Here is a 23,587-nt window from a genome sequence, read left to right as displayed (position 1 = left end):
CCTTAATAAGAATATTCAAAAAATTGGAAAGATAATCAGGAAAAGGATTGATGTTTTTCTGTGCATTTCTATTTTTCTTTCCCTGGTGTAAGTCAACATGTCACCTCCTGACCCAAAAAAACCCCTGGGTATGAAGCTTAACATACCTTTCACGGTCCCAAAGCCAGAACAGACAGGCAGTACTGAAAAGATGACTTGTGGAATCTAGAGCAACAAAGTCCCCACCTCCCCTTTCTTTTTTAAATTAATGTCTCCTGTTGCATAAAATAAAGCTGCACAGTTCTGAACTCATAGGAGGCACCAGGCAGTACAACAAACAAGGTAAGAACAATAATGATGAGACCCTTGCCTTTGTCCAGCAAAATTCTACAGTTTCTTCGGGTGCATCTCAAAACCAACTTTGCTAAAATTAAAACCATGTCTCTCACTTAGATGTTTAGGTGTCTACTTCTAACTAAAGACAAAGTGAAAAGCTCTTAGAGAAAATAAAAACCAACAGTATTAAGTGGTTAGGTGTAGTCTTAAGGACTAAAATGTCATTCAAGTGAAATAAATGAAGTTCAGTTTCTGATTTTGTCAAGCAAATCCAAAAATGTGGTGTTCATGCCTCAGAAGATATAATTTACAATGAAAATAAGCCTACATACCAGATACTAGACACACAACATAGGCTAACTATGAGATTGTTTATCACTGTGTAAGAGAAGAACCCTAATCTCTGGGCAGGTAAGTTAAATAACCAACTGCTAAATCATGTTTCACACACAAATATCAGTATTTATAGCTGAATACATGTGGTACACTCAGCTTGTCCACAGATAACACTGGGAAAAATATATTGATAAACTGAAATTTATTTAGCATAAGAAAGAATATCTATCTTCTAACATGGTAAATGAAGCAAAATTTCATGTAGCTGATTCAAACCGTCACACAAAGTAGCTGGAAATAGAGCAGGAACAGAAACTGATACTATTCAGTGGAAAAAACTACCAGATATGCATTGTCCAGAAAAGTGCTAGCTTGTTCTCATTTACGAGTAGATAAAAAAGCATATGTTAGTATTTGCTTAATGCTTCGAAGATGAGGAATGGTACTAGCATGGAAGTACAGTTATAACTGGCATGATCTGGAGACTGAGGGCTGTAAAACAGTAGTCAAAGACCTTAGAAATAGTTCAATTGTTTAGCAACTGCCAACTGTCTGGTAATTTGCAGAAGCCCACAAAGTATTTTGTAAATGAACACCCTACTTAGACTTTGCTAAACGAATGGCACTTTTTGGACTAAGTTAATTTGGCTATTTTAGTTTAAACAAAATGATGGTGCTGTTTTCTGCCTCACTGGGAGAAATGAAATCTGGTATGTTTATTGTTCAGCATAGTGATATTCTCAAGTGATTATTAAACTATGGTCTGTATCATCCAAGGTCAAAGCTCAAAAGCAGCCCCTGACAAAAAAACTCTAGTGTTTTATAGGTCTACATTACAAACAGGCTTGAAAGAATTTCAACAAAAGCAACTAAAAAAATCTGGAAAAAACATCTTACTCATTTTTCACAAACCCCTATATGTTAGCAAGGTGTGACGCAAAGTAAGAGGAGAATTTAAATAATCCACAAAGAAGCACAAGTGAGAAAGTAATTTACCTCTATTAGAGCATAACAAAGTACTTAATTGAAGATAACGGATCACATCTCAAACCCAGGTCATTATTTCCAACCCAGCCCAAACTGGTAACCATCAGAATGCAGACTGCAGAAGTGGTCATTTTCTGGCCTACTTGAACATAACTGATTGTATATAATAACTGATTGAATGTAATGTATGAACTATGGAATTAACTGCATATGCATTTATCTTCTGTGTACCTTATACTCCCTCCTGCTGGAAAAACACCCTCCTGCACTGCTGCTGTACCCACACTATGGTGAAGATACTCAGGCAACAGTCTCACTAATATTTTGAGCCAATATAAGCCGAACTAGCGCCAAAAAAAGCAGCCTTCCAGCCGCACAGTCCCTCCCCTGCTCCCCCCGCCCCCTTTTTTTTTTTCTTTTGCTGGGTAAGTTTTACATGAGGAAAATTAATTCAGTTAATTCACCAGAAGAGATTTAGAAAATTCAAAATGATGGTAGCACAGAGAGAGAGAGATCATCATCATCCAGCAGAAGAGTGTAGGAGTGATTCTTTTGGCAACGGTTCATGCTTATGGTGGTATAAAATGTTTGGGAAACTACAGGCTCAACACAAGGTGTTTCTTTGTGTTGAGACTTGAGGAGTATCTGGGGAACAGGAATAAAGCTTATCTACATGCAGATCTAGCCATGAGCATGCCTCACTGATTTTAAATGCATGAATATCACTCTCATGCTGACTGTCCCATAGCCATCCCCTCAGATACAAAAACGGATGTAATTTTGCTGAAAAGAGAATAATCATTACTGTGTTTGCAGATATGTCCTAATTCATAACAGAGTCCTAGTTCAAAATAAAGCAAAGAGAAAATCTTCAGAAAATAGCCCTAAATCCCTACTAGTCCTACTTTGCAAGTGACATCCAACTTGAGGCAGCCTTTAGTAAAAGATGTAGCTTTCTCTTCGTTGGTGGTGTTGTTACAAACTTACTTCTTGAATATTTGAGGGTCCTAAAAATCTCTTTTATCTAGCTTACTTTCTGGCTGTAACCTGTTAAATGTTTGCTAACTCAAAAGATTCTACTGCACTATAATCAAAACAATAAAAGCCAGTACTACATGAAGTCATAGAAATAGACTAAAATTAGATGACGACTCTTGTAACTGGATGCAAACTGATGAGACTGCAATAGCTCAATAAAATGCAGAGCAAAATGTGCACCTCGGAGTGTTATGAGTTACTCTAATTGTCAAAGTAGAAATAATGTTTTTACGGCTTTATTTTACACTTGAAGCAGCTGCAGCAATTGAGCAGCAAAACAACTAACCAGGACATTTTACTGAGCTCTATTTTTCTGTTACTTCTCAGGATCCTAGTGACATACTAAGCAAAATTAATCCCCACGAGCACACAAAGACAAAGAAATCTTAAACCAAGGCGACAGGCAGGTAAGCAACTACCGCCAAGGATTTTCCTCCAGCATTATGATCTTGCACAGCTGGTAAACTCTTCTTTCTGTTAGAAAAGGTGTATTTGTCCTAACAAGTAAGCTCATAAACCCATTAAAGCTGGCCTTTTCTGTATAAATATTCCATAGGCATATGGAATAACCTTGCTATTCAAAGCAGAGGGATCTGAGGTCTCTCAACAGCCTTGCACTGATTAAAGTAACTGCAGTGAACCCCTTGCCTTAAAATGTTGACTGCACCTCCGCCCCTTCCGTTAAGCTGCCTACGGCTGCTGCATACCACCTAAACTGTGTAATGGGAACAAGAGCGTGTAGAGGAGCACTGCATTTAATCCCTACCGACCACAACATCACAAGGAACAACAAGCAGAGCTGGAGGAACTGGATGCTGAGCCAGCCAAGTCTGAAGGCAGAACACACGTAGCAAGTTCTGGAGGTGCATCTCTGGCCAGTAACGTAAGAATTTATGACAGCCAGTTACGCGCACATTTTACTGTGGTTTTAATGTCATCTCACAGGTGCTTCATTTTAACAGTTACCTATGTCCCAGCCCTGGGGCCAACCTGACATAATCTGCTTTAAATGCTTCAGTCTTGGAGTTTATTTAGAGAAGACTGACAATTTTCTTGTAAATGAGGAACACATTCAAGCCACTTTTAGTTAGTCTTCTTACCAGAGCTAGCGGATAGAGGTGCTATCTTCTGCTACCTCAAATATACCTACGACCTGCTTTCTAACTATCATGTTTCATCCAGGCTTACTAAAAATTGCAACAGTGCTGTGAGTGGACATTAGGCACGAGCTTAGATGAGAAACATAGTGGATCATTATTCCCCTGACAAGCAGACGCCAACTGTAGAATTCCAACTAAAACAATTACCACAAAAACCTACAAAACCAACATGAGCAGCCTGGTCTAGTGGAAGGTGTCCCTGCCCATGGCAGGGGGGTTGGAACTAGATGGTCTTTAAGGTCCCTTCCAACCCAAACCAGTCTGTGATTCTGTGAACATTAAAGTAATTACTATTGTCTATTGACTTACTAAATTTACTAGCAGATACTGAATACATCATCAGCTTCTAAATCGGTTGCAGTTAGAAATTAGCTGAATCCTGAAAAACATGCTCCCCTATAGACTGCAACTGTAATGTGCTCTCACCTCAAAGAGATAAAATACATTTACATTAAAAAACAAACAAACAAAAAACCCACACCCAACCCAAGGATAAATTGGAGAACGCTCCAGTTATTTGCTTTGAATGAAAGAACAAGGGTCAAAACCAAGCAGTGCTGGTTTAAAAAAAAAAAAAAAAAAAAAAGGCAATAAGAGCCTCATGGAAGGAAATTTTCATACATGCTCAGAGTAGCTATCAAAATCCCCAGTTAAAGCTATCACAGCGTTGTGTACTGTTCTACAAATTTAACTGCTCTTGAACAATTCCCAATCTTAATTTTATTTTCTTTAACTGACCCTCTGCGAAAGGGTCACAAGCACTCTGTATTGTTGGCTAATATGGAGCTTACACAGCCTATAAGGAACTTTTAATGATATTTCTGTTTCATATTGAAGCAAGAAATGAAATTCATGCACATATCGAGCAATTTTCATAGACTAGGATAAACATCAAATTCTTTCAACTGAGACATAAAACCACCAAGGAACTGACGATTCGTGGCATGAGAGAGGCATGATACGAGGTGTTAACTCCAACGTCCTGGACAAATTCCAGCCTGTTTAATTGCAGTCAGCCTTCTAACTTTTCCCTGCACACTGATAACAATATTCCTGCCCACTCCTTCTACTGCCCTAGCACGGTATTGCTGTTATGTATTCCTCCAGAGTTTCAGAGTTCTGTTCTGTTGCTGTGTCTGTGGTCATAAACTTTCTGCTTAAGAACCTCTATGTTGAATGATTAATAAAAATATTTTTTCCAAGTATATGTAAAAAAATAATTAAAAAAGAAGTAGGAGCCTGCTTGTTGCTCAGAGAAAGATTAGCTTCCCTGTGAATGGATGGGTTACCAGTAGAAGAGAACCCAGAAGATGTTTTTGTATCCCCATTAAAGACTGAGTAATCCTAAAGCCATTATCTTCATTTTACTAGATGTTTCAAGGGGTTTCTTTTGCTAGCATAATCTGAAGGTGTTAAGATGTTCCAATCCCCTTTTTACAGAGTACGTACATACTTCTTGTGCAGCTTAATTTCTTCCTTAAATATTGACAAGTGCCACGTTTGCTCTCAAGGCTATAACAACAGAAGATCATTAATGTCTTTGGCTAGGCAATGCAAAATCATCCTCTGAAACCCAGCAATGAGCTTTGAACGCTTCATCAGCAACTGCTCACACTCTATCGGCCTGAAGAGTTTAAATTAGAACACGCTCTATTCCTGAGCATTCCTACCCAGCTTTCAGAGAAATTCTCTGTAAAACCATCATAAAGTGAGACAGTTAACAAGTTTGGTTTTATTAGTAAAACAAAGCTATTTCTTATATTTTGACACAGAGAAAATTAACTGATTATGAGTGAAAAACATCTGCAGGCTTTTATAGAGTAAAAAAAAATCAGAACCAGCTGCTTGGTGCAGAAGGTTAATTAATACTCCAGTATTTCTTCTTAAAAGCAGTGGGTTCAACTGGCGAACCTTTTTTTTTTTTAAGGAAAAAAAACCCCACAGCAAAACTTTAACCATCAGTTTCTGTATAAGAGAAATAATGTAGAAATAACATGGAAAAAAATGTAGGCATAGGAATAATTAGCTATTTCATCAGAATTACGTGGGAAGAGCCTTGCAGATTAAGATCTTCAGTATTTCCACCGACAATTTCCACTGCAGTTATTCATTTTTAAGAGCCCTAGACTCACACTAAATTCAACAGAAAGAAAGAAGTGTGTGTGTGTGTGTATGCATGCATGAAAAATAAATATATAAACAAGCAAGCAATTTAGTGTGTGCAACAGCAAAAGTTAAAAGTTTGCATTTCACTGCCAGGACATAAAACGCATTGCTAGTTATTTTGCCAGTTTTCATAAAATATATTAGCTTCATCTGTACAAGTCACCAACGCAACGCATACACACACACACTCATACACAGAATTATTACCCAGTTTCATTGCACATACCTTTCATATAAGAAAAAACCCCAAACCCACAATGTGTTTTATGAATGAATCAAAGAATACTTACCACAGCTGGCGGATCATTCCATTCTTCATAGGAAATGGCAGCATACGGGTAAATTCTATCATTGATAATCTGAAGAGTAGCAAGAGCAATTGCTTTCATCGATCGAAAATATGCTTCCCAGAACCACCTTGCCTGTAAAGAGAATAAAGTTCACTTTCACGCTGCGCAGATCCTGTGCTTAATAATCAATTTTGGCTTGTCACGCACAATCTGTTTCATTCAGTCTACAAGTCAGGTGGAAATTAAATTAGGAAGCATGTTTATTGCAGCTAGGATATTTCCATAGGGCCTGAAGGCTTCAAGCTCAATGCCAAGCCCCCCAAAAATAGGATTTACAGCCAATAAAAAGAAGAAGCAGCATTACTTTGCAAGTTATTTAATAGAACGAGTCTACTTCAAGGAATCAGTTACTTTCACACTTTTATCATATGTTTTCCTCTTGAAAAATGTCAGAAACAGTTCGACCATAGAACAGAAGAAATTTCCAAGGCACAGGAACACAGTGCAACTGAATAGCGAAATAAAAGCATGCAGCCTAAAAGGTAGAACTTAAGTCACCTTTTTTCATCAGACAGATGATCAGATAGAGAATTTCAGTACGCATGAACCCTACCAAACTAATACCTTCCCCAGTCTTCCAAAAACCAAATATTATTTATACAACTAAATACTAAGATCTTTACATAAAAGAAGATGCATGTGCCAATTTGTTACAATCGTTAATCTAGGCTATTACACAGCAGGGGCAGTGTAAAACTGCTGAAAGGAAGCATGTGATTTTTCTTATATACAGAAGCACTAAGTTTCACACGAGTTGTTTTCAAGCTAAGGTCCTGTATGGCAAGTTTTCATCTTGCCCCAGTTTCTATGTAAGACAGCAGTGCTGGAAGAAAAGCAGTGTTTCGGAAATGAAAATGTTGGCTTATCTGTTTCTCTTTTAGAGACATAAGCATGCTTTCTAAATGCCTAGAACCATCAAATGATCCTGTAGGACCCCATCCAATCCAGAAGGAAACATGTTTTGCCAATAAATGTAGTTCAAGTGTTTGGCCCCAAAGATGTGATTCAACCTAATTTTTCTTCAGTAAACTCCATCACCTTGAAGTGGCCAAAAGTTAATTTAGCATGCAGGTTCCCTATGGCTCAGTATCACCTATAAGAGTAAGCATCTCCTCCTAGGTTGTAGAAGAACCAAAACAAAAGACATTTTTTTAATAATTTGAAGCTTAAGAAGCTTTCAGAGCCAGAATACAACTGAAGACAACACACAAATTTGGGCAAGTGCTATTTTAATTTTGCTATGGATTTCTTAAACAGCAAAAAGGCTCTACAGTCTGGTTTTAATCACGTGCTATGACAATATTAAATATGATTATTTAGAATGTTAATTTACTGAAGAAATACCAAGGTTTTGGAGGTACAGGCTTTAAGATGAACCAAAAATAACTCTCATTTAGCTGCTGTAACAAGTGGCCAGTGTGTCTCACTTTGCAGGTCATCACCTTTTAATAGAAGCCAAAGAGCGATTCCTACATGTACACTTTGTGCTGCAGCATTCCTAGGCTAAATAACAGTGTACAGGAAAGATTCTAAGTAGGAGAAGTGCAAATTCACAAGCAAGCTTGCATATATCTCTGCATATGTTACCCTGTACTGTACTTTGAGTGTAAGCCACAGGATTCAGAACTAACGACCTGTTGCTGAAACACTGACTTTAAAACTCTACCCTGTGGGTAGTTTGTGAAACAAGTTCTTCAGAAAGATCTGTTAAATATTTAAAATGAAAAAAATCCATGCTACAACTGAAAAAGCAAACTAGGAAAGGGACAAGTGCTTACTGGAGCACTACTTTTGTTGTGAGAAGGCATTAACAACCATAAGCCTTACTACTTCAGGGTATCTCAAAATTTCATTAACGAGAATAAGTATGTCCAAAAATTACACTTCTCTGAAGCTTGTCATCCAGAGAGAGTGCAAAACAATTTCACTCTAGAAAGGAATCACTTCCCTCTCCTTATTTTTCTCCCTGGTAGGAGTTAACAGCTGGATAACGGCCAATTACAAGAACAGAACAAAATGAGTCCAACTGTAAAAGCAGAAGAATTATACAAACAGGTAAGAATAAATAATGTCTGCCTTCCTAAAATACCCAAAAGACACTAAATAAAGCAAACATCACATGCTAAGCAAAGACTTAAGTATTCCTTTCCCTATGCCCCACTTCTTAAGAAAAATGTATTATCCAGAACAAAGCAGCAACTGATTTAAAAAGTAAACCTGAAATAGATTAAGAATTAAAATTGACCAGAACAGTGAACCTCTCAATTAAAGTATCCTAAATAAACAAGAGTAAGAACACAGATTTCATTTTCACATCAGATAACAGTTTAGAACGACTGCTATAAGCAGCACTAAGTAGGAAGGAGAAATTGTTTTATGTAGCCTTTTATATAACATTATAAAGCAATTAAGTAGCTATTGTGTGAAATACACAGGACTGTGTATTTCATTGTTATTAAATTTCCTATACTCTTCTAACTCTAAAACTGTTTATTAATACTGTAATATCTATGATTATCTAGCTTCATAACAAGCAAAGCCCGTTTTCCTCCTTCAGCAAAACCGGGATGATCTAGCTTCTCTTTGCTGACAGAAGGTTTGCAATGTCAGGGAAGATTACACCTTTATACCAGAAGCAAAACTGGAGAAGAGGGCAGAGGGAATTTACTTTTTATAGACTAATATTTATGTAATTAATTTTTTGTAAAGAGCTAGAAAATGGTCCCACAGTTGGTTGTAATTTTTTGGAGTTGTGTTTCTTTAAGACAGAACTCAAAACCTTCTAAGGGGATTCCAAAGTCTCCAAACAGATGTTTCAGGGTCTCATTACTTCCTCCCCACCTTGTTTGCTTTTATAAAGCAGAACTGATTAACATGGCTTGCTAGTGTCTGCTGCTCAGCATGCTGGGTTACTGAACATTTTGGGAAGGTTTTCTACTGGGAAGATGTGTGTCAATTCCATTTGAAATGTATTTTCTGGTTTACTTGATGTGGTTGAAAAGCTTATGTTGGAACGTAACAAATACCTAGGAGGGATAAAAAAGAACATGTTTGGATACAAGAGAAAGAAATAACAACAACAAAACCCCAAAAAGCAACAGAGATCTGTTCCTGACTCCTATGTCAACTTTCTTAGTAATCTTAGATAGTTTCTAGAACTGTCCATTTCTCTGTTCTGTATCTGTGAATTCAGAAGACTAATGGTTGTATACTCGAGAATAGCTTTAACACACTGAGTAACACTTGTAAGGTATTGCAATTGTAACATACTAATATTACAGCTACTGGAAAGCCCTTCAGGTTTTGAAATAAGTCATCCATAATTACAGATCCTGTCTTCCACATAGTATTGAACATACACGGCCTACAACTATGTTATGGCCAACCTACCATTCCTTTGAACTTGAACTGAAATTAACTTCTAGTACTCCAGTAGTCTGCTTGATGAGGTTTCAGAATTTTCTAAAGAAACACACTATGTGGACCACAGAATTGTAGAGCATACTAACTGTGTACACCTAAATATTGCTCTGGTCACGGGCAATCTAAATTGTAAATAGAGATCAAACGTGTGCTTTGTACAACTGCCAAAATGACACAGATGAACGTATGTTAAACTATGGGATCTTGTTCTGGGTGTATGGCTTACCAGAAATTGCGAACAGGTATTTAACAAACACAAATTCTCTTCCCCTTCTAATATTTCTAGATAAACAGAAAATCTAGGATAGACCCAAGATGAAAGACAGAAACGCATTACCTTCTGTAACAGTTTCACCAAGGCATGGAAGAGTCAAAGGTAGACTACTGAATGACTTGACTGAGAATGAGAATACATTATATTACTGGGTTGCCCAATGGGTTGGAAGTGACCGGGATCTCTTCTAATATTATAGATTCCCCATGAAATTAATTTGCCTGAATTCAATTTCTGCAGAAAATTTTACAAAGCAAATACAACCTCACCATGAAAGCCAAAGACTAAAGGCATCAGACACCAGACTCCCCCGTCTCCCAGAGGTGAGCTCTGCAGACCAAGGTCATAAACATGAGCATACCAGTAGAAAGCTCTAAGTTGTTTCTCTTCCTTCCTCCACACCCCAGTTTCAACTGCTGCATCCTCATTAGACTGGCCATGAAAATCCAACCACCTCTGTAAAAGCTAAGATTGCTTAATATAACATAGAGGTATTAATTTCTCTCTACAAATACATATGGCACCCTTTGTGGAACACTAGCAACATCTGTAAGACAGAAGAATTAGTTTAGAAACTTTCTGTAGTTTTCTTCCTTGAAACTGTAGACGGTATGGGAAATTTTGTGTTCCTTCAACCAAATAAGAAAGCATCCAACATAAAAGTTCAATTCCACTTGTTTTCAGTTCCAGGATGTTGTTCAGGTGGACTACAAAGAAACTCAGCTGATAATATTCAGCACAACTGGTACAGCCAAGAGCTTGAGATGGACACATTTGCAGCTATTTCCATAAGAGACAACAGGCAGTAGCACACAGCAGTAGGGTAGCCTACTCCCAGAAAGTAACATTTATTTAGGTAAGGTGTTATTTTCCTTAGAAATAAACACACTTGGGGGCCTAGCATCTCTTTATAAGCTCTTTACAAGTCAGCACAGCATCAGGTTACAAAGTCCATTCATATAATGTTTATAAGTTCTAGTGTTAATGCCACTAATGGTGCTCCGGTGTAGAGTGCAAAACAGATCAATATAAATCTTTTGATTAGTTTGTGAAAAGAAAACAGTGGGCATGAGGCAAGGAAAAGCATACTTTCTGTACTGTTTAAATTGAGGGGAAAACAGTCCATGAAAGGAACTTTCTAGCCTCCTGTCTTTCCACAGCCCATGGTTTGGAGGAAGTGGGTAAAGTCAGCAAAAGGGAAAAAACAAGATTTGCAAAGAGTAGTAAAAGTTAACTGCCCATAAACCACCACTTCTTTCAGCTTTTATGTCAGGCGCCATGATGCTGTAAGATTTTGCCCCACTGCAGCAGTTCAGTGTTTCTAAAATGGTTTATGAGGCCTTGAAATATAACCATTTTCACACTGGCTGGGTGACTCAAATGCTTTCCCTTCCTTTTTCATTCCTGGTTTTTACTCCTTGATCATCTGGGTTAGGAAAGTCTGGCCAAAGAAAAGTGCATGGCCTAGCTGGTGCAGCAGCACTGGTCTGGAAGCATAGACATCTTAGGTTTAATCCTGTTTCTGTTACTGTTTCACAGATAAATGCTTGATATTCATGTGATTTCTTGCTTCTACTTCAGCCTCTCAGCAGTGTGTGTAATATTCACCTCACAGAGACCATGTGAGACTTAACCATTCTGGACCTTTCAAGTTTTGGGGCTGATAGAAGAACAGAACAAAAATTAACTTCATGCTCTTTGTTTGTAAAAAGAAACCTTAAACTAATAGAGCTAATATTTAGCTAACCAATGCTACCGAAGCAACCGTGACAACCCTTTGCTAAAATGTGTCCCTTCAGCAGAGATATAAAAAAATATTACAAGAAATACATAGCAGAGCTGTCGGCATCTAACAGCTCTGGGCATGGAAGTTCATCCACCCAGACCTTCAGGCTCTTAAGTTACATGTGACACCGTAATATAATCAAATGTTTTTAAGTTACTGAGACCTAACAAGTTCTTGCCCATCAAGTGACTATAATTGGTCACAGGCGAACCCCCCCATAACCTCTCTCCATTGTGCAGTAGGATTAGCTAGGCCACTGAGGGTCAAGATACACTGAATTATTATATATTTGTATTTGTCCTGTACTAAAGATGCCTATGAGGATAGCTGATGACATACAACAATCAGATAGCAAGGTTGAGCCTTCAAGTCCCCAACTCCTCCTCCCTCCCCAAGGTAAAATGGGACGGAAGAGAGAGCGTAAGTTCTTCTTTTGTAAGAAAAATAAATTTATGAAAAAGTATCCCAAGACAAATTTTGGGTTCAGACTGAGGACCCTATAACCCCAAATTCCCACATTTCTCTGCCCATGAATTGTAATCTGCCCCCTCTTTCTGGATGGCCTTACCGTTTCTACTGCCTGTTCCCTATACCAACAACTTCCTTGCTGATCACACACATCACTTTTAGTGTGCAGTTCTTAAGCAAAGATGATAGCAGCTGGACCAGCTAAAACCAGTGTCATCTTTGTTTCTTTACATAGGCTTATGAGAAACCCTCAGAAGACTTTAAATTATTAAGAATTACACAGTAATTTCTTGTTTCTAGAAAGTGGTAAGAATTTGGGTTTAAAACAAAAAGTGCTTATTTTGTTTAGGACCCTCATCAATATCACACAATCCCATTCAATGGACCTGAAGCTGGCTGGCTCAATCTTCTCTCTGTAATCAGTGGGGAAAAAAATGGGGTAATTTAGAGAGAAATTTAGAGCTCTGGTACCTTAAAATACCTCCTGAAAAATCCGTCCTCCTCTTATTAAGGGAGCATGAGATGACAGACCAGGTATGGGCTATGATCCTTCTTTCTCTTAAAGCCCTATCTTCAAAACTGATCGGAGCACCCTCTTATTTTCCTGGAGAAGCACGATGATTTGAAATGAGGACAAAGAAGAATGTAGGGTACCTTTTTCAAAAATAATTCATGTGCTTCAGGCCATGGAAAAATGTAAGAGGTATGCTCTGAAAAGCTGGCTCAGTTTTGGGGTGCCAGTACAATTACTCAAAATGGGACATTATCCCTTTAGAAACTGCAATCTGAAAGTAAAAATCAGGTTCCTATCCTCAAAAAAAGATGACTATGTAGGAATTGTAAGAGTTAATCCATTAAATCATTGGAATACTGGTAAAATCATGCTAACTTGCCTAAAACGGAAAAGCTTTCTAAATTATTTTCACATTTTATAAGAGTTCAGATTAAAAGCACCTTTCAAATTTGACCTAAGTGTTGTGTTGTGTCCACTTGTCAACAAGGACCTATCCAAGAAAAACAGCAGGCATTGTATAAAGAGTTCTTATAACATCAGCATGCCACTTCTAAGGTTAAAAAATGGGTGTAACAAGGAATTGCACTTTTGGGGGTGTCTGATCACTTCAGATAAAGACTAACACTGGGTCTTCCCAAAGCTCAAAGCAGAAGTTTCTCCAGAAGAGAAAGAGAGGAATGAGCAGTAGAACAATGCAGGGCACAGTTGTTTCCAGTTTAGCTAAGGTTTGCTTCTAATGGAACATGACAACATTCTTTTAATATTGTTTCTGAATTTTCATTCCATCTTTCAAATCTTTTTTCTAAGCTATTCATCATTCCCAAGTAAAGCCCTGAAAATATTAATCTATTTAATTTAGACAACTTATCTATTTAACTTAGGCAACTTGTATGAGAGGTCTGTAGAGGAATATACCTTAATCAGAAGACACAATGAGCAAGCAAACAATAATTTGTGTCGTTACAGTACTACATTTTAAGAAAGAGATTCTAGATAGTTTTGTGGTGCTGGCTTTTATTGTAATTCAGTCGCAAAAACATCTCTTAAAAAGTAAAGTAGTAGGTGGATTTAATCAACTGGTTCAATATTCTCCACTGTTGTAACTTCAGCCATGAAACCAAGCACATTTGTTTACTTCAGATACAGAGTGAAAAAGTAAATTTTTTCACTAACCAAATTTCTCTTTTTTTACCTTTTTCTTTTTGAAGCTGCTGATTCATAAGGGGACAGAGGTCAGAGTTCAAGATGCTAGTCTTACTCTTCAGACACCAGCCGCTTGGGAGTAACTCACTTCTACTGGCTCTGTTTTATTGCTGTAAACTACTTGACAAATGCTGACTCACAAGAGCTAAAGGTAAAGGAAAACGTTAGTGCAAGCTCAGCTCTTAATCTTAAAATTCTCGCCACAGTCTTCCTCAGATCCTCCTCTTTAGTTCTTCGAAAAGAATCACGTATCTATTATAGTAATGCATACATTCAACAACACATACTGTGCCTATCTGAGGATGGTTCTTTGAAACGTCTTAAAGTTAACATTGAGTCTTGCTTCCACAATTTCAGTAATTTGTTGGGTTTGGGGGTTTTTTGGTTGGTTTGGGGTGGGTTTTTTGTTTTAATTTGTTTGATTTTTAAGGTTTTCATCTGCTGTTATGAACATGAGCCTTGTTCTGCTTAAAATCGGTCTCAAATATACGACACAGAAGAAGCTATTTTTAAACAGAATAGTTCCCATTCTCTCTCATGAAATGGTAACATTTTACATGGTTTTGAAATCCTGCATTATCTTGACCCCTAAAATACATATTTTCTACTATTTCTTGTCCTAGTGATGGTAACTTAGTTTTAAAAATAACAAGAACACAAGACTTGAACAGATAAAAATACCACTTAGCACTGGTGTTCTTCCCTCCCTCCATATACTTCTGCCCCTCAGAGTTGCTTCTTTGATTAACAAGTACATCAACTTCCCAACTCTGTTGCAGAAGTCAACACTGCACCAGCCAGGAAACCTGACTTGCTGCCCTGGCACTCTACAAATCCACTGCCAAAGTAACATTTCAGTTATGGATCCAACAAATAGGTATCGGCACTGCAAGCAGCAAGGAACCACCCCATTCCCAGCTGTGGCTGGGAATAGTGTTGCAAAGCACGGAAACAGCCAGCAAAGAGAGGAGCAGGATGGGGGGGAGAAGCGCAAAGTTGAAGCACTTAAAAGCTTTAAAAACATGTAATGTAAAAATGACTATCATTTACTGAATTCCCTTTGCTCCTAAAGAGCTTTCAGTTCTGTCTTCCTATTTACAGGCAAATGACATGTGTTGACACCACAGAAATAACACAGCTGTAGGAAGAGTAATATAGCCCCTATGCTGGCTTCCACATAGTTGTATCTACAAAATCATCATTGATAATGATCTAAAGGCACAAAAAATGGCCCGCTCACTCTCCTTCCAGTTTCCAGGAGTTTGTAGGGAATTACTAATTACTCATTACTAATTACTCCAATTTCACCAGGCTACTACTGTGAAGGGGCAGGCACACCTAACATGAGTAGTCATCAAAATTACCTGGATCCATATCATACTTTTGATGTCTGTCCTTTGCTCACTCCCTTAACCACACAAAACCAGACGTACAGTGTGCTAGCCTTACACTATCACGGATCCAACAGAAGTCCAGGAAAATAGGAAACAAATATGTGTATGTAGTTGCAGGGAACATTAAATTACTATATGACCACAAGTTGGGGGGTGGGGGGATGTTTTGGCCACATTTCTTGACAAATGATGGACAGCTCCTGAAACTGAAAGCAATAGGTTTCTAGTCCCAGGGGTATTGCCTTCAAATATGTCTATGTTCTCAGGGTAGATCGGTTTTCCCTGCTGCAGGACTCCTGCTGAGAGGTGAGGTCCCAAGCAAAACACAGGAATCTGACTGCAAGCCTTTGAGGTGGCAGGAGCCAAGGGGGGTTCAAAGACAAGGCTGGCTGGTGGGCAGCACCTCTGAGTAATGCAGAGGTTAGAGGTTAGTAAAGCAGGAGCCACTGGCCAATAAAACAGTGTTTGGAGAGCCTACTCCACAGATAAATTGGAGATCTGTTTACACCTTTCCCAGCTTTCTGAGTTACACATACTGATGCTTCCCACTGTGATCTTGTCCTACGTGCACCAGCATCTCCCCTCCTCAGCAGCTGCCCTGCTCTCTGCTGGTTGGCTTTATAACATGGCTGAAGGATGCTTGGAAACTTTTAGTCAGCATCCAGCATTAAAAAATAAATAAATAAAAGCACAACTGCTTTTATTTGTGTCAACTGCTGCAACAGGATCTGTCTTGTTTGATATTTCCCATGACTGCTGTACTAATGCTGAGAGAATACAAGCTTAAATTCCCTTGATTAGAGAAGCTAAACACAAAGCAAGCCCGGTGCCAATCACACACATGAAAGGACAGCTTTTTGAAGCAAGGAAAAAAAAAAATCTAGGTAGGGTTACTACCATATTACAGAAGTAAAAAAAACAGTGCATACATCAATTTCAGAGTTTAAGCTCCATCCCAGGAAGAACTTGCCCTTTTGATGAAGACATGTTTTGCTCAGTGTCCTGTAAGCTATATAGTTCTATTTTATATAAGCATAAACATACACATACCTCCATACACACAGGCATTACCACCAGAATTGCTTGAATACAGATATATCTTACTGACTTCTATTAGGATAAAAGCTGAAGGACTGGCAGTCATTGGGTTTTTTTCCTATATCTACAGGAAAAATTCCATGTAGGGCATGATGCTGCTTTTTTCCTCCACACCTTAAAAATAACTGATCTTAGCTCAAACTATGTAAAAATACCTCATCCTTCATGATTCAAGCCGTGCATAGCTGTCTGATGAAATAGATAAGGTGATGAATAACTGCTGGTTGTGAGAATACCATGTGGTGATCACACTAAAATGGAACAGGATTGAAAATATTTTTACATGCACAAAATAACTCTTGTTGATGTCTATCAGTTATTTGTTTCTTCTTGGTAGACATCTGAAATAGCAGGCTAAAGAGCAATATTCTTTATTGTATGAAATTTTGCAAACAAGAGAAGTAATCTCAAAGATAAGCGTTAAAGCTTACTACAGAAGTCCTTGCTACCCCAAAAAAGATAGAAAGTATACCACTGACCAGCATTTGCACATTTATTCTGTATTAACCTTTTCCTTTGCTTGAACAATTAAAAGCGTGAGGAAGGAGTTGTTATCCCTCTCCCCTCAATACACACTGTGCTGGAATCATGGGTAGAAATTGTTAGATTGGGGTTAAGCTTAAGAAATACAATTGCTGCAACTGGACTCAGCTGGTAATGAAAATCTGGTCCCAGGGGATCCAGAGAATGTGTCATCTCTGTTGCCCCACACAGCACAGTTTACCATGAAATGCTTCCCAACACTGTAGCAAACAAAACCGAAAAATATCAGTGGTGCCTGCTGAGGCATTGGGAAAAATCTTCCTGATCCTGAATTGGGTGATTAGGTTAATCCTGAGCATCCAAGCAACAGCCATTAACCAACCATCTGAAATACCTCAGTAAGCTAGCAGCACCAAGCCCAGGCTCTGCGCTCTTCCTCTCAACACCTGGTTCCCAATCCGTCACTACCTCTGCTCAGTAGCCAGTGCTTCAGGGAATCTCCCAAGATGAGAGTTCCAGCTATTGCAGAGGCCATGTTACATGTATCTAAACTGTATTTCTTAAACTTAGGCATAATCTAACAACTTCTATCCATGACTCCCTACTCCACTATTAGTATCCTGGAATAGGCACACCCTCTATAATCCTCCTCCCCAGAGCATCTGTACAGATCTAAGACACCAGGACAGAATATGTATTCAAAGACAACTAATGCCAGCTGCTATTTTCATTTCTAAAGAGCATTCAAAATTGTCAGCCAATGGAAGAAAAAAATTAAATAAGAGCTGACGGGAAAGGAAGGCACAAACCTCCAGATACAAGTTACACCATTTACAAGCAGAAAGGCATTACAGCATATCCCTAGCCCAACCCACTTTTCCATCTGCAACAAAGATACATAATTTTACTATATACAGGCATCTAAGAAACTTAGACAAATTTACAAATTTACACAGATTGAAGGAAAAGCCATCTAGAGATGATCTGGCAGCAGATTGTTTCTACACATAAAAGCTTTGTAACTTAAAAGCCAAATGTTGCTAGTGTGTTGTAATACACATTTGATTTAGTCATTAAAACTGGATCTAAGACTTCTAAATTCCATTACTGTGATTTGGTCTTGTACAAGTTATTTATGCCTCTATCCACTCATCAGTAAAATGGATACAAGACCAAGGTGTATTTATGACTAGCATTTAATATACTCACATGCAAATTACTACACCAAAGCAATGGATTTATACAATATCGGTAAATGCTAAAGTTGTAATGCTTTCAACAACAAATGCATATGTGCAGCAAGTTAACTTGACACAGAAACACGATGTGGTACAGACTAAGCAGCAGCAGAGGGAGAGCACAGAGTAACAAACGAGTGGAACATGAGGAGAGATGCTTAATCATCCCTTTATGTGCAGCTAATTGCTTCATGTGCATGACAGAAAATTTTCAAATATTCTTTCTAAAAGAAGTACATGCCTTTCCAATTTTTGGATTATCTGGGTTTATCTGTAGTTTATCCAAGCTGTGTATAGCAATCTGCAAAGGGCAAGTACCAAAGTCCACTTTGCAACAACACAGAGACTCTTAAAGCCTAATCTTAAAACACCAAAAATTAATATTGTCTTAAACTAGCATACTTTCCCTTTTGCAGTTGAGATTTAACCTTCTGTTGTTTAGAGACTGAAGACCTAGATACGAAGGCAGCACAACTGCATCCTATAAAAATTATTCACTGAGGTGCTGACTGCTCTCAAATTTCTGAGCTCTTTCTCAGAGATGCCACAAAGACAACTCTAACACAAGCAGCATTAAAAGTGTTTTCTTCACTCTGGAAAGCAGTGGGGCAGGACAGACAACAGGAAAAAAGTAAAATCTAGGATAAGGATACTTTCTGCAACACATGAAGAAGGGAGGGGGGAGCAATGAAAGTCTCATATATAAATGCCAAGGATTCTACAACTCCCCTGGTGATCCTGGCAGTAAGCCAGGAAAAAAGTTTTCTCTTTCCTTTGCTGTTTGCAGCAACAAATCTTTCCTCTGGGGGAGGGGTGAGAGGGCTGGAACTAACTTCACTGCATCTGATAAGATGGCAAATTGTCCAGGCCTGACATTTATGGGGGACCCGGAGCTGCACTGAAGCACTCTGGGAGGATTAAAGCAGGGTTAGCCTCTCCAATCGCACTCCTTAAAATGCTACAAATGGCAGGCAGATGAAAGTTTGTTTAAATTTGATAATGATGAGTCTAAAGAATGCCGAGACAGAAGCTGTCCCCTGTCAGGGTAAGAACTGCAGCTGCAAGTTGAATATTCTCATTAAAAGAACTTGTAAAAATCTAACTATGCTCCAAGAGCTTCCAGTGTCCTGATACTGAAATGAAGTTCCGTTTAATTGGCTAACAAGAACTAAATCCCATCGCTTTTATGTGAGCTGCACCACCCACAGGAAAACTCCACCACCCATTTGCTTTAACTCCATCCAGGATCATTTCACTGCAAGAATGGGATGTTTCACACGCCGGCAGCGATTGCCTGGAGCCAGCAGAAAGGCTCATATAGCTGTCAGCAAGCTGATAAGAGTTGAAATTACCCTACAGAGCCCTCTTTAAAGAAGAGCCAAAGCAGCACATTAAATAAAAGGGAGGAGGGGTCAGAAAAGCCAGCCACTCATGTTGTTTTAACGCGGCACTAAAACAAATCACTGATTTATGCATGTGTCTTCAGCCCTGTTTGACCTGGAGTCTGAACCTTTCTTCAGGTCAGGGCTGAGGCACATGGGACATGCACCAGAAAAAACACAGCAGCTTGTCCAGGTATTCCAATTGTAGGAACAAGCACTGGAAACTGCATGTTTTCTATCCACATTTTTTAAACGGAATTTACAACTCGTATTAGATTTTTATTGTCCACACAGGCTGAAAAGACAAGAAATTGTGATTACCTAAAACTTTCATTAATAAAAATCATGCATGCTACTGGGCCACTATCTTGTGGGGCTTTAGGAAAGTGAATTATCCATTCACACAAAGGAGAAACTATACCTCAACGCTCCATATTCCCTCAGTTGTGTTTGGCAGTCAGTGAAGTTAAGATGCATTTAAAAAAACCCACCGATGACCTGACAAGGTTATTCCAGAAGGCATCATACCAAGGTCTCCTGCAAACCTGAGTCCTGAAGCTGCATCACTGCGACCGCATCAGGTCTGACCAAAGGGCCTTCTGTTCCCGCATGCTGTCTCTGACAGTGGTCTGCAGCAGGGATCTTAGGAAATCCCCCTCCTAAGACACAGCAAGAGTAAGCCACCACTTCCCCAAAGTACCCTCCCTGCTTCCAAAATTCTGCAACTCAGGAACTTCTAAGCCAGAGAGTGTGAATTTGCATTCACCTCTGATATATTTTCCTCCCTGGATTTCTTCATTCACCCTTTATGCCAATAAAACCCCTTCACTCCCACAGAACACTGACACGGTGAATCCCAGACTACCTACCAGTTCTGGGAAAAGATCACCTCTTTTTTTTTTTTTAGACCAGATTCACAATAACACGTCCTAGGAAACATCAAATGAAATTGTATCAAACAATGTACAGTCATATCCATTAATTTTCTTCATGACCTCCTTATTTTATAGTTTTGTATTACACTCTTGCACCTCATCCACAACCATTCATTTTTAAGATGAAGTGTTATGCTATTTAATCACTCTTCTCATGAAACTTATGATCACTCTTGTTCTATTATATCCTTTTTAAGATGGGAAAACCATAACTACAGACTGTATTCAGGGTGCAGACATACACTGTTGCATAGTATTTTCTATTTTGTTCTTTACCTCTTTTCTAAAAATTCTTTATATTACTTTTTTTGACCATAACTGATCATGGAATGTATATTTTCCAGTAACTATTTATTACAGCTCCAAGAACTCTTTTCAAAGTGGCTGCAGCTAGCTGAGAGACCATCACTGCCTAAGAGAATGTTGTTTAAAGTTGTATATATGCCCCCCTCCCCTTTCTTTGTATACTGAGTTTCATGTGCCACTTCAACATTTTGTCACACTGTACCTGAATTTCTTTGGCCTAATAAAACCTTTGCCAAAGCAGAAGCATTCATAAAGGGGAACTGCAAGGGAATTTTCTGACTGTTAGCTTGAGCTTCAGACTTTTCCTTATAAAGCTGTGCTGTTCTAGAGTGCTTACCTTTACACAGTTGTTACCTAATTTTATGGGCTTTCCTATCTGCAACATCTCCATCTCTGTAAGCTTGGTTGAAATTAGGCAGTAACAGAAAGCACAGGAGAAATGAACATGCACATTGTATGTGATCATACCCTTGTTTCCCTAGGAAACCAGGATGAAAAGAATTCCTGCACTGAGGAACACTAGCTTTTCATTCTTGTACCACTGGAGTGCATAAGTTAGCCAGTCTTCCAGACTAGATACTAATTAAAAGGTTTTATTTTTGTGAGGCGGGGAGTGTTATAATTTCAAAAAGGAACAGGCACACAAAGCTGCCTTTTGAAAATAAACTCCTTGCCTAAATTCCATTCATTGAGTGAGAATGCCTAGATAAACAGAGGAATAACTCTTCTACTCCCATTGCCCAGCACTTTCATATTCTGATCCTATGCCTTAATGAGCCTGTCTTAAAAGCTTCCAAGTATGTTGATATTTAGTGAGGAAGAACATATACAAAAGGTGTCTGTAATGTTCAGATAGACACTCATCTCACAAAAAGAAGGGAAAAAAGGCACAGAAGCTCAGATGTAAGTTGAGGAAAACTTTCATAGAAGTTAAAGACATTTATGTGTCAATTACAGTGATGAAATATGCTTCTAGAGCTTAACAGGCTTTCAAAGCAGAACATTATAAAAACTGTTGAGAGGAAAACTATACAAGGCATGAGATAAGAAGGGACCAACAGCTTTGGTTTGCTTTATTTCCTTTACCTATTTCACAATTCTTCAGGAGCAAGACAAAATTTTAAATTTCACTCTCTGTCATACAGGTCTATTACATTTACTTCTATTTCTTGCCTCTCCACTTCTAGAGCTTCGCTATTACCTGGGTGCTGGTTTGTGGTGCAGAGAAAATGAGAGCATAAGGATGCAGCATCAAGTCTGCTGGATCAGTAGCTGTGCAGCTGAGCTGCTTATCGACTTGCCTCTGGGCACTTCTGCCAGTGTTTCAGACTCCATATGGAACTACTTGTGAGAGGGGGATGGTTCAAGGAAGCTTCAAAGAAAATGAGAATGACAGCATTACTGTAGAAAACAGACAAGACAGCAATCCCAGAGCTGTGTAAGTTTCGTCCAGACTGCTATTAATTTTAGCAGCTCAACTAGCAGAGGTTCTTTTTGATGGTCAATATGTTGGCGTTTGTAAGAGCTATCACATGTTAGCCTCCAGTTCTCATGGGCAGAGGCTGCACACGCTGTACTGAAAACGTGTAACAACTTTTCACAACAGTGTGGACGAGGCTATGAGCACAGAAACTATTCCCTTTTGTGACGAAAGGCAGGAAACTGAACCAGGAATTGTTGACGGCAAAATGTTCTGCAAGTTTGAAAAGTAAAAGCATAAATTAATATGGCTAATCTCCAGAGATCTCAGCACAATCAGGAATAATGCAGGACAGTAGAAATGAATCCTGGTTTCCCATACTCCAGCTCTGCTCAAACCAATAAACCTCTTTTTTTATATCATGTACTGTGTGATGGAACAACTGAGCAAAATAAAGTTGTATTATAGGAAATCACAGCCCAGGTCATACCAGCCATAGATCTTAGCAGATGGTGACTCCAAAGCTAAAGCACCTGTATTTCTCCTCTTCGTGACAGTATTGTGTGATGCTCATGGTAAGTATACAAACCATGAGAAAATATTTTCAAATGGGGGTTCTTATGTATTTTAAATGTAATGACTCTCTTTAAGAGACTTCCCCTCTTCTCCAGCAGATGCATGGCTAAAGTACTTAGAGAAACAAAGCAAAAATAAAGCAGAGAGAAAATTTTAGTCATTAAAAGCAGACAATATATTTCAACTTTTTTTTAAAAAAGTATGCATATATGCATGTGTATGTATGTATATATACTTATTTCAACCTTGATGCATGCTCTCCAATCAAGTGCAGTACTTCAAAAAGAGCACCTAACCAATGATGAAAACTGGCAAGCTAACATTTACAATAAAATGTTTTAATTACAAGGTTTTCCAACTAAGGGTTAAGAATTATGTCATAAGGAAGACAACCACTGAAACCAATGTAGTCGGACTGAAAGGCTCCCACCCCACAACAATTATCAGACCCAGAAAGTCTGATAGGTGTGAATGCATGTTTCATCCTACTAAACACCAGGAGAAATTTAGAGCAATGATTTGTTCTGTTGGGCTAAAAAGAGGATGATCTCAACCATACTCATGTCAGAACATGTCAATTGGTTCCTTAATTTACTGAAAAAGTACATTAATCGGCAGGTACTGGCAAATCATGTTTCACAAATCAAAAACACATTGTCTCCCTTAGTGGAATTTTATATGCAACAAAACCAGTTTTTGAAATAAAACCTAAACATATCGTAACTGCAAAGGAAA

General features: G+C 38.5%; 1 protein-coding gene across 1 annotated transcript in view; it reads right to left on the bottom strand.

Moving 5' to 3' along the window:
- The window catches only part of EXT2 (exostosin glycosyltransferase 2), a 75,217-nt gene that overhangs the window by 34,054 nt on the left and 17,576 nt on the right, over positions 1-23,587 (bottom strand). Inside the window, 1 exon segment of the mRNA XM_010147140.1 lies at positions 6,293-6,424. Within this exon segment, the coding sequence (XP_010145442.1) occupies positions 6,293-6,424 (132 nt within the window).

Source organism: Eurypyga helias, unplaced genomic scaffold (genome assembly GCF_000690775.1).
Source record: "Eurypyga helias isolate BGI_N326 unplaced genomic scaffold, ASM69077v1 scaffold9522, whole genome shotgun sequence".
Classification (NCBI taxonomy): Eukaryota; Metazoa; Chordata; class Aves; order Eurypygiformes; family Eurypygidae; genus Eurypyga; species Eurypyga helias.
The sequence above is the reverse complement of the archived record's forward strand: the minus strand, read 5'-3'. Positions and strand labels throughout refer to the sequence as shown.